The sequence below is a fragment of the Oncorhynchus mykiss genome, chromosome 5, assembly GCF_057628025.1.
Source record: "Oncorhynchus mykiss isolate SJ-2025 chromosome 5, ASM5762802v1, whole genome shotgun sequence".
Lineage (NCBI taxonomy): Eukaryota > Metazoa > Chordata > Actinopteri > Salmoniformes > Salmonidae > Oncorhynchus > Oncorhynchus mykiss.
In genome coordinates, this window is record NC_143026.1 from 38,663,933 (window position 1) to 38,678,030 (window position 14,098).

Below are 14,098 nucleotides of genomic sequence, written 5' to 3' on the forward strand. Positions count from 1 at the left end.
TGGAAGACCCATTTGCGACCAAGCTTTAACTTCCTGACTGATGCCTTGAGATGTTGCTTCAATATATCCACATAATTTTGCATCCTCACAATGCCATCTATTTTGTGAAGTGCACCAGTCCCTCCTGCAGCAAAGCACCCCCACAACATGATGCTGTATGGTTGGGATGGTATTCTTCAGCTAGCAAGCCTCCCCATTTTTCCTCCAAACAAAAGGATGATCATTATGGACAAACAATTCTATTTTTGTTTCATCAGACCAGAGGACATTTCTCCAAAAAGTATGATATGTCCCCATGTGCAGTTGCAAACCATAGTCAGGCTTTTTTTATGGTGGTTATGAGGCAGTGGCTTCTTCCTTGCTGAGCGGTCTTTCAGGTAATGTCGATATAGGACTTGATTTACTGTGGATATACTGTAGATACTTTTGTACCTGTTTCCTCCAGCATCTTCACAAGGTTCATTGCTGTTGTTCTGTGATTGTTTTGCACTTTTTGCACCAAAGTACGTTCATCTCTAGGAGACAGAACGTATCTCCTTCGTAAACGGTCTGATGGCTGCGTGGTCCCATGGTGTTTATACTTGCATACTTTTGTTTGTACAGATGAACATGATACCTTCAGGCGTTTGGAAATTGCTCCCAAGGATGAACCAGACTTGTCGAGGTCTACAATTCTTTTTCTGAGATCTTGGCTGATTTCTTTTGATTTTCACATGATATCAAGCAACGAGGCACTGCGTTTGAAGGTAGGCCTTGAAATACACCCAAAGGTACACCTCCAATTGACTCAAGTGATGTCAATTAGCCTATCAGAAGCTTCTAAAACCTTGACATCTGTTAAGTGCCTCCTTGAAGGAGGGAGGTGCAGGAATCAGGAGCAGGAGAGCAAGGAAATCCTAGTATAGTTTATTCCGAAAGTCCCAACTCAACAACAACATGGGGGGGAATATGCCCAAACAAGGTCGCCACACACAGGGAAAATAAACGATACACAGGGGGGAGAAACCCCTACTCCTACACACATACCAAACCGGTACAACTGTCGTGTGAAAGAAAAAAAACAACAACACAGTAACCACAGCAAACAATCTCGCACAAAGACTAACAGGCAGCGGAGGTAAATAAACCCACCGAAATCAACTAATAGGACACAGGTTTAAACAATAGAGACAGACACAAAGGAAAAATGGATTGGTTGCAGCAAGTAGGCCGGCAACGACGACCGCCAAGCACCGCCCGAACAGGGAGAGGAGTGGAAGTCGTGACAGTACCCCCCCCCCCCCGACGCGCGGCTCCTGCAGCGCTACGACGCCGGCCTCGAGGACGACCCGGAGGATGAGGTGCAGGGTGATCCGGATGGAGGCGGTGAACCTCAATCAGCAGAGATGGGTCCAAGACGCCCTCCACCGGCACCCAGCATCTCTTCTCTGGACCGTACCCCTCCCAATCCACAAGGCACCCCGTAGTGCCGGAAGACGTGAGTAAACAGGGCCTCAGCAGTCTGTAGGGCCGTAGGGAGACCGGGCAAAGGGAGGAGACGACAGGACTTAGAAAACCGATCCACAACAACCAGGATCGTGGTGTTACCCTCTACCACGTAGAGGTGTGGCCCCAACCTCCATGGGTTCAGGCTCTGCCTCAGGACAACCAAAGGAGGGAGGTGAGTGGTGAGGGGGATACCGACGCTCCAGAAGAAGGTTATCCAGACTGATGGCCATCGCTATGAGAGCATCAAAGGATATGTGGTCATCCCAACTCCGTCTGGACCTCTTTGCGCAGTCAACTGAGGGATAGAGTTTGGAGATCCGGCTCATTCCATCACCCGAAGGCTGCCACAGTCCGAAAGGTGATGGCATACACTGCAGCAGTCTGGGCACCCTGCCGGAGTTGGAAAAGTCGCTCACCTCCCTCTCTGCCCTCTGGAGGATGGTTGAAGACCGCACTGAACAGAACATCTCATAGGAACCCAGCTCCTCCTCTCTCCCAGGTGGCCGTAGCCCACTCCACAGCAGGGAAATGATTGGGACAACCTTGGACCTCTAGGTAGTGGGGGCTCCCGTCTTATAGGAAAAAATAGAGAGCACTGTAGTCAAGGTGGTTGTGCACTAGATGACCCTGTTCCTCGACCGTCTGGAAGATGGTGTAATTATCTGCTGCTTCCATCATTTCTGAGGCAGTATTATGTAACGAAGACGCAAGGAGTCAAGAAGCAGCTGGTGAGTTTAATAACAAAACCGACGCGTTACAAATGTGGGTTGCCAGGTGTAAGCAATGTGGGTTGCCATGGCCGGTGGTTAGAAGACTGGCGACGTCGAGCGCCAGAGGGAGGGAGCAGGAGTAGGCTTGACAGAATTATTACTTTTCTAAACACAAAACACCAAAGTCCTCTCTGTTAGTAATGTGTGAGTGACCGACAGGCCGTGGGTTCCTTTGTGAGAAAGATGGCTGTGGAGACCATTGAGGTGATTGGATCACATCTCCTCTTTGATTTGTACAAAATAAGGCCATGTTCACAGTGGGGAGGGCAGAGGGCACTCACTCACCCATTCAAACATTCTCAAGCCAATTCAGGGAATGTTTTCATGCCATGGGACATTTCTTGAAATACTCTCTTCGACCCTCTGTATTTGTATTGGGCTGACCGGTCTGATTTCCCCTCATGCTGTGAGCCTGTCTAGTTTCTTGGAAAATGGGAGGTATTTCTAGGTAGGGGATGACCCATGCTGCTAGGACGGGATAATAGTGAATGCATGGACTCTGAGCGAGGCAAGGCGAGAGCGCGAGGGATTGGTCTGGTAGGGAGGAGGAGGGGGCTGGCTGTCAGCAGGTGATGGCTGATCGCTGAACATCACTTATGCCGAATTGTGTTTGTGGTGGGATTAATGGGAAACTGTAATCAAAATAACAGTTATGCATGCATGTAATGATCATTCACCCACTCAGACTCTACATTCTGAATTACAATGGTTGGCAGAAAGTGGGAAATGTTGGTTTCGGAGAGGTAAAGTGAGAGTCTCAATCAAATGAATTTATAAAGCCCTTCTTACATCAGCTGATGACACAAAGTGCTGTACAGAAACCCAGCCTAAAACCCCAAACAGCAAGTGCAAGTGGAAAAACTCCCTAGAAAGGCCGGAACCGAGAAGGAAACCTAGAGAGGAACAAGGCTATGAGGGGTGGCCAGTCCTCTTCTGGCTGTGCCGGGTGGAGATTATAACAGAACATGGCCAAGATGTTCAAATGTTCATAGATGACCAGCAGGGCCAAATAATAATAATCACAGTGGTTGTAGAGGGTGCAACAGGTCAGCACCTCAGGAGTAAATGTCAGTTGGCTTTTCATAGCCGATCATTCAGAGTATCTCTACCGCTTCTGCTGTCTCTAGAGAGTTGAAAACAGCAGGTCTGGGACAGGTAGAACGTCCGGTGAACAGGTCAGGGTTCCATAGCCACAGGCAGAACAGTTAAAACTGGAGCAGCAGCACGACCAGGTGGACAATGTGGGTTGCCATGGCCGGACAGCAAGGAGTCGTCAAGCCAGGTAGTCATGAGGCATGGTCCTAGGGCTGTGTGTGAGAGAGATTTTATTCACATAGGACACCGGATAAGACAGGAGAAATGTTCCAGCTATAACAGACTGACCAGAGCCCCCCGAGACATAAATTATAGCATAAATACTGGAGACCCCACACCACAAGAGGGATATCTTCAACCACCTATCCTGAGACAGGGTTTCAAATATTTTTATTGAACACACACAAGAATGGTGTATAGGTATAAAAGACAGGTATACCATTCATATCTAAACATAAAAGAGCAGACAGGAACAACAAGACCCAGAGTTCTGGGTACAAAACAGATAATACAAAACACGACATACAGAACAAGGACAGGTAGAAAGAAAGAGGGCAGGTGTCACCCCCCCCCCCCTCCCCCCTATTCCCCTCCCGACTGCTCGGGTGGCGAGGCCAGCACTTGCTGCCGAAAGGTAGATTAAAATATTGCAATTGATAGTGCGTTAATAAGTACAAATTCACAGCGTCGACTGGTCCAAGTAGGAGAGGAAAGGCTGCCAGATTTGATCAAATGTTGATAATTTATTGTTCAGAATATATCTAATTCTTTCTAAGTGTACAGTGTTTGCCATAATTTGGTAGAGGGCGCTTCCCTCCTTTTCCAAAACAACAAGAGTAGTTTTTTTGCCGAAATGAGACCGTAAGAGATTAGTTGTTTTTGGGGGTTGGTTAATCCGTTTAGGGAATCAGGATTATCAGAGGTGGGTCTTGGTCTATTGAAGTCTCCAGAACTTCAGAGAGGATCCTAAAAATTCCACACCAATAACCATACAAGCTAGAGCATAGGGCAAAGCAGTGGAGTAGTGTACCCTGCGCAGCCTGACATTTATCACACAGGGGATGTATCAGGAAATATCCTATGCAGTTTAGTTTTGGAATAGTGTCATCTGTGTAATACCTTGAATTGTATGAGACGATGTCTGGAGTTAATGGAGCAGGTGTGTGGATATACTCCAAGCTCTCTTCCCAGTCTGCCACCGAGATGTCAGTCCCTACTTCTTCCTCCCATTTTGCCTTAATGGCATCTGTAGAAGGTGTGCTAACAGATTGAAAAGCATCATATAGACGCGATATCAGTTTGTCTGAGGTGGGGCATATTTTTATGTATCCGTCAAACATGGAAGATTTAGCATTCCCAAATGTTGGGAGGTGTTTTCTAATGTAGTCTCTAATTTGTAGGTATCTGGAAAAAGTTACTTCTGGGAAGATTATAAGTTTCCCTCAGCAACTCAAAAGAAGCAAAGGTCCCTTCTATGTATAAATCCCCTATGGTCCTCATCCCCAACTCTCCCCAACGCTCAAAGGTGTTATCAAGGTTAGAGGGGGCAAAGGAGGGATTCCTGGCGACAGGGAGCATGAATGACATTGGTCTAAGCTCAAAGTGGACTTAAATTTGCTTCCAGATTCGGACTGTGCTATGTATAATAGGATTGTTACGATAAAGTGACATCTCCAGATTGACAGGAGACAGAATCACAGCACCAATAGAGAAGGGGTGACACTCCTCACGCTCCATACTAAGCCAGCTGGATGACAGAAGTGTGTCATCCAGCAGAAACGTAGCAGCGCGGAGTTTAGCGGCCCAGTAATAAAATATAAGATTTGGGAGAGACAATCCTCCTTTCATCTTGGATTTACAGAGGTGTTTTTTACCTATCCTGTGTGTTTTATAATCCCAGATGAAAGGATTGATAATTGAGTCCAGTTGTTTATGAAAGGATTTCGGTATGAATACTGGGATGTTCTGTTATAGGTAGAGCAGTTGTGGGAGGAAGTCCATTTTAATGGCATTAATTCTTCCTGAGCAGAGAAATTGGGAGAGTTCTCCAAAATTGTATGTTTGCCTTGAGTTTTTGCATCAGAGAGGGGAAATTCTCCTTAAATCAGTGGTTTCACTTTTAACTAACGTGAAAGTACAGCATCGCATCGTTCCCTTCTGACCTGATCTTTATTTCATTATCTGGATAGAAACTATTCTTTGATAATGATTAAGCTTTAGTGATAAAGTGAAAGGTAAAAGCTTAAATGAGCGGTAAGCTAATAACAATGAATGAAACATTTTTTAAACAAACACTGCATATGTTTATTTGTTCTATATTTCAGTAACAAGAAGCTTCGGACGCCTCCCAACTATTTCATCATGAACCTGGCAGTGAGTGACTTCCTCATGGCCGTCACACAGTCCCCCATTTTCTTTGTCAACTGTCTCTACAAGGAGTGGGTGTTTGGAGAAACAGGTACTTTTACCTTCATTCCATAAATTTGGTAAAATAACCGCATCAGATCAATTGTCATAATTGAAGGCTTCAGCTAGTTTGGTATGTTGAGATGAATTATGCTGTACACACCGAACAAAAACACTCACCAAAGTAATTCTGTGGAAATTCCATCTCTGAGATTACTCAGATTGTACAATTTCTGTTATCTGTCTCTGTGAAATGATTTATGCTCAGGCTGTAAGATGTACGCCTTCTGTGGGGCCTTATTTGGGATCACCTCCATGATCAACCTGCTGGCTATCTCCATTGACCGCTACATCGTCATCACCAAGCCCCTGCAGGCCCTCCACTGGACCTCTAAACGCCGCACCTCCGTCGTCATCGTCATAGTCTGGCTCTACTCGTTGGCCTGGAGCCTGGCGCCTCTCCTGGGGTGGAGTGAGTTCCCTCCACTAACACCGTCCTTTTGGGTGCCAGTTTTCTGACTGTTTCTAATCTCTTGCCAACTCCTTGTGGAATTGTCATACCATGTTTTGCTAGACAATGACACCAGTGGAGTTGGCAAGAGCCCAAACAGATCTGGGACCAGGCTAGCAACCGTTTATGTGATCTTTTAAACTAAACCATTGTTCCTATCCAGGTTCCTATATCCCGGAGGGCCTGATGACATCCTGTACGTGGGATTATGTGACCTCCACACCAGCCAATAGGAGCTACACTCTAATGCTATGCGTCTTTGTGTTCTTCATCCCTCTGGGTATCATCTCTTACTGCTACCTCTGCATGTTCCTGGCCATACGCACCGGTAGTAGGTGAGTTGGTACATTCACACACATAGACATACAGTTGAAGTCGGAAGTTTACATACACTTAGGTTGGAGTCAATTAAACTTGTTTTTCAACCACTCCACAAATTTCTTGTTAACAAACTATAGTTTTGGCAAGTCGGTTAGGACATCTAATTTGTGCATGGCTCAAGTAATTTTTCCAACAATTGTTTACAGACAGATTACTTATAATTCACTGTATCACAATTCCAGTGGGTCAGAAGATTACATACACTAAGTTGACTGTGCCTTTAAACAGCTTGGAAAATTCGAGAAAATTATGTCATGGCTTTAGAAGTTTCTCATGGGCTAATTGACATCACTTGAGTCAATTGGATGTGTACCTGTGGATGTATTTCAAGGCCTACCTTCAAACTCAGTGCCTCGTTGCTTGACATCATGGGAAAACCAAAAGAAATCAGCTAAGACCTCAGAAAAAAATTTTTAGACCTCCACAAGTCTGGTTCATCCTTGGGAGCAATTTCCAAATGCCTGAAGGTACCACGTTCATCTGTATAAACAATAGTACGCAAGTATAAACACCATGGGACCACGCAGCCGTCATACCGCTCAGAAAGGAGACGCGTTCTGTCTACTAGAGATGAGCATACTTTGGTGCGAAAAGTGCAAATCAATCCCAGACCGACAGAAAAGGATCTTCTGAAGATGCTTGAGGAAACAAGTACAAAAGTATCTATATCCACAGTAAAACGAGTCCTATGTTGACATAACCTGAAAGGCCGCTTAGCAAGGAAGAAGCCACTGCTCCAAAACCGCCATAAAAAAAAGCCAGACTGGTTTGCAACTGCACATGGGAACAAATATCGCACTTTTTGGAGAAATGTCCTCTGGTCTGATGAAACAAAAATAGAACTGTTCGGCCATAATGACCATCGTCATGTTTGGAGGAAAAAGGGGGAGGCTTGTAAGCCGAAGAACACCATCCCGAGTGTGAAGCACAGGTGTGGCAGCATCATGTTGTGGGGGTGCTTTAATGCAGGAGGGAATGGTGCACTTCACAAAATAGATGGCATCATGAGGAGGAAAACCTATGTGGATATATTGAAGTAACATCTCAAGACATCAGTCAGGAAGTTAAAGACCGGGAATCTTTACTCGGATTAAATGTCAGGAATTGTGAGAAACTGAGTTTAAATGTATTTGACTAAGGTGTATGTAAACTTCTGACTTCAACTGTATACTGTACTTATATACACACACACACACACGCACGGACACAAGCACGCATACACACACTCATATGCACTCACACACACCATCAAAACACAGATCCAGGTGATGGGGCCCTCTGGTTGTCTATCTTCCTCTGACACCCTGAACATCCCCTCTCCGATACCCACAGAGACATGGAGAAGCTGGGCAGTCAGGTAAGGAAGTCCACCCTGATCCAGCAGCAGTCCATCAAGACTGAGTGGAAGCTGGCCAAGATTGCCTTTGTAGTCATCATCGTGTATGTGATGTCCTGGTCTCCCTACGCCTGCGTCACCCTCATCGCCTGGGCTGGGTAACTATGGTGTTACATATGAATTTGAATGGGGTTCAGTTCCCATATCACAAAGTGTCTCAGTAGGAGGGCTGATCTAGGATCAGTTTTGCCTGTTTTTCGATAATTATGACTACAATTACATGGACGGGGGTATCTGATGAAAGATGGCGCTGTCCTGGATGGCGGCCGTTTTGCAAGCGCCAATCCAACTTTGCTATTTTGTGATTCTTTTGTTGTTAATTTCTACTTCATTTTTTCCTTTCTTACCACCCGACAATAACTTTTGAACATCAGATCTGCAGTTATTTACCTCAATTCCGGCTTCAACTGGGCTCTTTCTCTAATTCCGACCCACTTTACGGGCCAAGAGGAAATGCAGACGTTACAGAGGCAAGAGGGGGGATCCTGGAGAGATTAAGGTGAAGGGTGAACTGGCCACCTCCTCTGCCCATTCTACTAGCCAATGTACAGTCACTTGATAATAAGATGGATAACCTCCAATCGCGGACTTGCTACCAAGGGGACTGCTTTTCTGAAACATGGCTCTCGGACACAATGACTACCGCCCTGTAGCACTCCCATTTGTAATCATGAAGTACTTTGAGAGGCTGGTTATGCACACATCAACTCCCTCATCCAAGACACCCTAGACCCACTTAATTTGTATATCGCCCCAAAAGATCCATAGACGACACAATCTCAATTGCACTCCACACTACCCTCACCCACCTAGATAAGAGGAATACGTATATATGTGGGAATGCTATCCATTGACTCCAGCTCAGCGTTCAACACCATTGTCCTCTCCAAGCTCGTCACCAAGTTTAGGTCCCTGGGACTGAAAGTTCTCCCTTTGCAACTGGATCCTGGACTTTCTGGAGGAAGGTGGTGAGGGTAGGCAAAATCACCTCCGCCAGGCTAACCCTCAACATGGGGGGCCCACAGGGGTGTGTGCTTACCCACGACTGCGTAGCGATGCACGACTCCAGTTATACCATCATCAAGTTTGCTGGCAACACAACTGTGGCAGGCCTGATCATCAGCGACGATGAGACAGCCTAAAGGGACGTCGCTGACCTGGAAGTGTGGGCCCGGGAACCACAACCTCTTCCTCAACGTCAGTAAGACCAAGGAGCTGATCGTGGACTACAAGAAACGAGGGGACGAGCAAGCCCCCATCCACATCGATGGGGCTGCAGTGGAGCGGGTCGAGAGCTTCAAGTTCCTGGGTGTTCAAATCACTAAGAACTTAAAATGGTCCACACACCCGCTCACAGTTGTGAAAAAGGTGTGACAGTGCCTCTTCCCCCTCAGGAGGTTGATAAGGTTTGGCATGGGCCCTCAAATACTCAAAAAGTTATACAGCTGTTCCATTGAGGTAATCTTGACTGGCTGCATCACTGCTTGGTATGGCAAAAGCACCGCTCTCGATCGCATGACCCTACAGAGAGTGGTGCGGACAGCCAAAAATCGTTAGACTCCAACCAACCAAGCCATAGACTGTTCGCTCTGCTTCCTCATGGCAAGCAGTACCGGTGCATCAAGTCTGACACCAACAGGCTTCTGAACATCTTCTGTCCTCATGCGATAAGACTGCTAAATAGCTAATGAATGTGTAAATTAAAACTTGAAACTTAATCCTACATCAGCACTTCTCCTCTGAGATGCTTTATGAAGCCCAGATCTAGTTGTGGAGATGCTTGAGCAATAGTTAAAGGGCATGTGATCTGGATATTATGAAGGATCAGGGGTCTTGAAAATGTTTTTCTGACTGTTGATTCAGATATGAAGTTGAGGATTGGACTGTAGTTACTGCAGATCTTTGGTTAATGCAGAAAAATATGGGATATATACATTCCGAATCCCACAAATTATTTTAAAGTGAGGCTTGGATTGGTTCGGAATGGCAGGCACCTATGGGTTGACGAGGTGAGAGTCTGTTTTGAGAGTTTTTAAACGCTGTCAGGGTCAGAGACAGTTTAAATAGATGTTTTTTTGAGTTTTGTGTGGGGAACGTACTGTACGTACTGCAGCGAGAGTAGAGGTGAAGAGAGTGGATGTGAAGTGATGGAGTGCAGTCTGTCGGAGAGGAGGGATAATCAAGCATATGATTCCTCCTGCTCACTCCACAACACCTTTGGGTCACTGCCGAGCCATACGAATAGGCTGCACAGGAGCCAACTAGGCAGGCAGTGCAAACAGACACCCACTGACTGACCAAGGCACAGACAGGCGTGGACTGACGCATGACTGACCATCCGCTGACATACTGAACAAACACAGAGTTCAGACTCCAGTCTTCTATTCAGAGGGTGGAAGCAGAGCAGAACAAGTTACTGCCAAATGTCCGTAAGACCTGAGGAGGTTCGATTACTTTATCTGTGAGGCTTGTAGTGTCCTATAAATGTTACCTCTCCTTTCAGCTATGGAAGTGCCCTCAGTCCCTACTCCAAGGCCGTCCCTGCTGTCATAGCCAAAGCCTCAGCCATCTATAACCCCTTCATCTATGCCATCATCCACTCCAAATACCGGTGAGTATAGTCGTCTTAATGTGTCCCTCCCCTAGGTTAGAACTCAAAACAGCATTTTATGTACTTTCCTAACCTTTCATAACCTACGGTTGTTTTGGCAAGTTGCCCTAGGGATCCTTTGGTGTGATTGTGCTTGGCCGTCCAGATTGGGCTCCTACAGGGCATTATGAAAGTACTCAGACCCCTACGACTTTTTCCACAATTTTTTACGTTACTGCCTTACTCTAAAATGTATTAAATAGTCCCCCCCCCCCTCATTAACCTACACACAATACCCCATAATGACAAAGCAAAAACCGGTAAAAAAAGGTTTACAAATAAACAGAAACATCACATTTACATAAGTATTCAGCCCCTTTACTCAGTACTTTGTTGAAGCACTTTTGGCAACGGTTACAGCCTCGATTCTTCTTGGCTATGATGCTACAAGCTCGGCACACCTGTATTTGGGGAGGTTCTCCCATTCTTCTCTGCAGATCCTCACAAGCTATTTTCAGGTCTCTCCAGAGATGTTCGAACGTGTTCAAGTCTGGGCTCTGAATGGGCCACTCAGAGGACATTCAGAGACTTGTCCCGAAGCTACTCGTGCATTGTTCTGCTGTAAGGTGAACCTTCACCCCATTCTGAGGTCTTGACCGCTCTGGAGCAGGTTTTCATCAAGAATCTCTGTACTTTGCTCTGTTCATGTTTCCCTCTATCCTGACTAGTCTCCCAGTCCCTGCCACTGAAAAACACCCCCACAGCATGATGCTGCCTCCAGCATGCTTCACCGAAGGGATGGCTCAATTTTGGTTTCATCAGACCAGAGAATCTTGTTTCTCATGGTCTGAGAGTCCTTTAGGTGCCCTTTGGCAAACTTCAAGCAGGCTGTCTACGGAGGAGTGGCTTCCATCTGGCCACTCTACCATAAAAACCTGATTGGTGGAGTGCTGCAGAGATGGTTGTACTTTTGGAAGGTTCTCTCATCTCCACAGAGTAGCTCTGTTAGAGTGACCATCGGGTTCTTGGTCACGTCCCTGACCAAAGCCCTTCTCCCCTGATTGCTCAGTTTGGCCAGGCGGCCAGCTCTAGGAAGAGTCTTTGTGGTTCCAAACTTCTTCCATTTAAGAATGATGGAGGCCACTGGGTTCTTTGGGACCTTCAATACTGCAGAAATGTTTTGGTACCCTTCCCCAGATCTGTGCCTCGACATAATCCTGTCTCAGAGCTCTAAGGACAACTCCTTCGACCTTGTGGCTTGGTTTTTGCTCTGACATGCACTGTCAACTGTGGGACCTTATATAGACAGGTGTGTGTCTTTCCAAATCATGTCCAATCAATTGAATTTACCACAGGTGGACTCCAATCAAGTCTTAGAGACATCACAAAGATGATCAATTGAAACAGGATGCACCTGAGCTCAATTTCGAGTCTTCTAGCAAAGGGTCTGAATACTTACAAAAATAAGGTATTTCTGTTTTTTGTTTTGTTTTTCATTTGCAACAATTTCTAAAAACCTGTTGTCGCTTTGTCATTATGTGGTATTGTATGTAGATTAATGAGGAAAAACATTTATGTAATCCATTTTGGAATAAGGCTGTGATGTAACAAAATGTGGGAAAAGTCAAGGGGTCTGAATACTTTCCGAATGCACTGTATAACAACTGACTTGTTTCATCTGACTTTGGTGATGACAATAGGGAGATTTGGTGTACTATATGCTTGATGTTGTATCCCTCCTTCCTCTTGCCTCTCTCCTCCTTTTATCCTCTCCTTCCCTTTCTTTTTTTGTTGACTCTCACATACAGAGACACTCTGGCAGAGAAGGTTCCCTGTCTGCACTGCCTGGCCCAGACCCCTAGGAAGGACTTTATCTCTGTGTCCAACAGTGAGTCCTCCTTCAGGGACTCCATGCTCAGCAGACAGTCCTCCACCTCCAGGACAAAGTTCCATAGAGTGTCCTCTATGTCCACCGGAGACACAGTGAGTTAGTGTGCTTCTGTGGGGTTGGAGGGTAGGGTTGGGGTAGAGGGGTGGTAGGGGTAGAGGGTAGAGTGGTGTAAGGTAGAGGGGTGGAGGGTAGAGGGGTGGAGGGTAGGGGTAGAGGGGTAGAGGGTAGGGGTAGAGGAGTGTAGGAGAGGGGTGGAGGGTAGGGGTAGAGGAGTGTAGGAGAGGGGTGGAGGGTAGGGGTAGAGGGTAGGGGTAGAGGAGTGTAGGAGAGGGGTGGAGTGGAGGAGTGGAGGAGTGTAGGAGAGGGGTGGAGGGTAGGGTAGAGTGTAGGAGAGGGGTGGAGGGTAGGGGTAGAGGGTAGGGTATAGTGTAGGAGAGGGGTGGAGGGTAGGGGTAGAGGGTAGGGGTAGAGGAGTGTAGGAGAGGGGTGGAGGGTGGGGGTAGAGGGGTGTAGGAGAGGGGTGGAGGGTAGGGGTCGAGGGGTGTAGGAGAGGGGTGGAGGGTAGGAGTAGAGGAGTGTAGGAGAGGGGTGGGGGGTAGGGGTAGAGGAGTGTAGGAGAGGGGTGGAGGGTAGGGGTTGAGGGGTGTAGGAGAGGGGTGGAGGGTAGGGGTAGAGGAGTGTAGGAGAGGGGTGGGGGGTAGGGGTAGAGGGGTGTAGGAGAGGGGTGGAGGGTAGGGGTAGGGGGGTGGAGGAGAGGGTGGAGGAGAGGGGTGGAGGGTAGGGGTGGAGGAGAGGGGTGGAGGGTAGGGGTAGAGGGATGGTGGGTAGGGGTAGAGGGGTGGAGGGTAGAGGTAGAGGGGTGGAGGGTAGAGGTAGAGGGGTGGAGGGTAGAGGTAGAGGAGTGGGTGGTAGGAGTGAAGGGGTTGAGGGTAGAGGTAGAGGGGTGGGTGGTAGGAGTGGAGGGATTGAGGGTAGAGGTTGAGGAGTGGGTGGTAGGAGTGGAGGGGTTGAGGGTAGAGGTAGAGGAGTGGGTGGTAGGAGTGGAGGGATTGAGTTTAGAGGTAGAGGAGTGGGTGGTAGGAGTGGAGGGATTTTATTTATTTATTTATTTTACCTTTATTTAACCAGGTAGGCAAGTTGAGAACAAGTTCTCATTTACAATTGCGACCTGGCCAAGATAAAGCAAAGCAGTTCGACAGATACAACAACACAGAGTTACACATGGAGTAAAACAAACATACAGTCAATAATAAAGTATAAACAAGTCTATATACAATGTGAGCAAATGAGGTGAGAAGGGAGGTAAAGGCAAAAAAAAGGCCTTGGTGGCAAGGTAAATACAATATAGCAAGTAAAACACTGGAATGGTAGTTTTGCAATGGAAGAATGTGCAAAGTAGAAATAAAAATAATGGGGTGCAAAGGAGCAAAATAAATAAATAAATAAAATACAGTTGGGAAAGAGGTAGTTGATAGGGCTAAATTATATGTGGGCTATGTACAGGTGCAGTAATCTGTGAGCTGCTCTGACAGTTGGTGCTTAAAGCTAGTGAGGGAGATAAGTGTTTCCA

The 14,098-nt window shown here is 46.7% G+C and overlaps 1 protein-coding gene across 1 annotated transcript in view; it reads left to right on the forward strand.

Annotated features, from left to right (window-relative positions):
* opn4xa (opsin 4xa) overlaps positions 1 to 14,098 on the forward strand; it is a 45,616-nt gene that overhangs the window by 17,616 nt on the left and 13,902 nt on the right. Inside the window, exons 2-7 of the mRNA XM_090236672.1 lie at positions 5,678 to 5,811; positions 6,028 to 6,231; positions 6,434 to 6,605; positions 7,984 to 8,145; positions 10,551 to 10,658; positions 12,446 to 12,620. Of these exons, the coding sequence (XP_090092798.1) occupies positions 5,678 to 5,811; positions 6,028 to 6,231; positions 6,434 to 6,605; positions 7,984 to 8,145; positions 10,551 to 10,658; positions 12,446 to 12,620 (955 nt within the window). The remainder of the gene's footprint in view (positions 1 to 5,677; positions 5,812 to 6,027; positions 6,232 to 6,433; positions 6,606 to 7,983; positions 8,146 to 10,550; positions 10,659 to 12,445; positions 12,621 to 14,098) is intronic.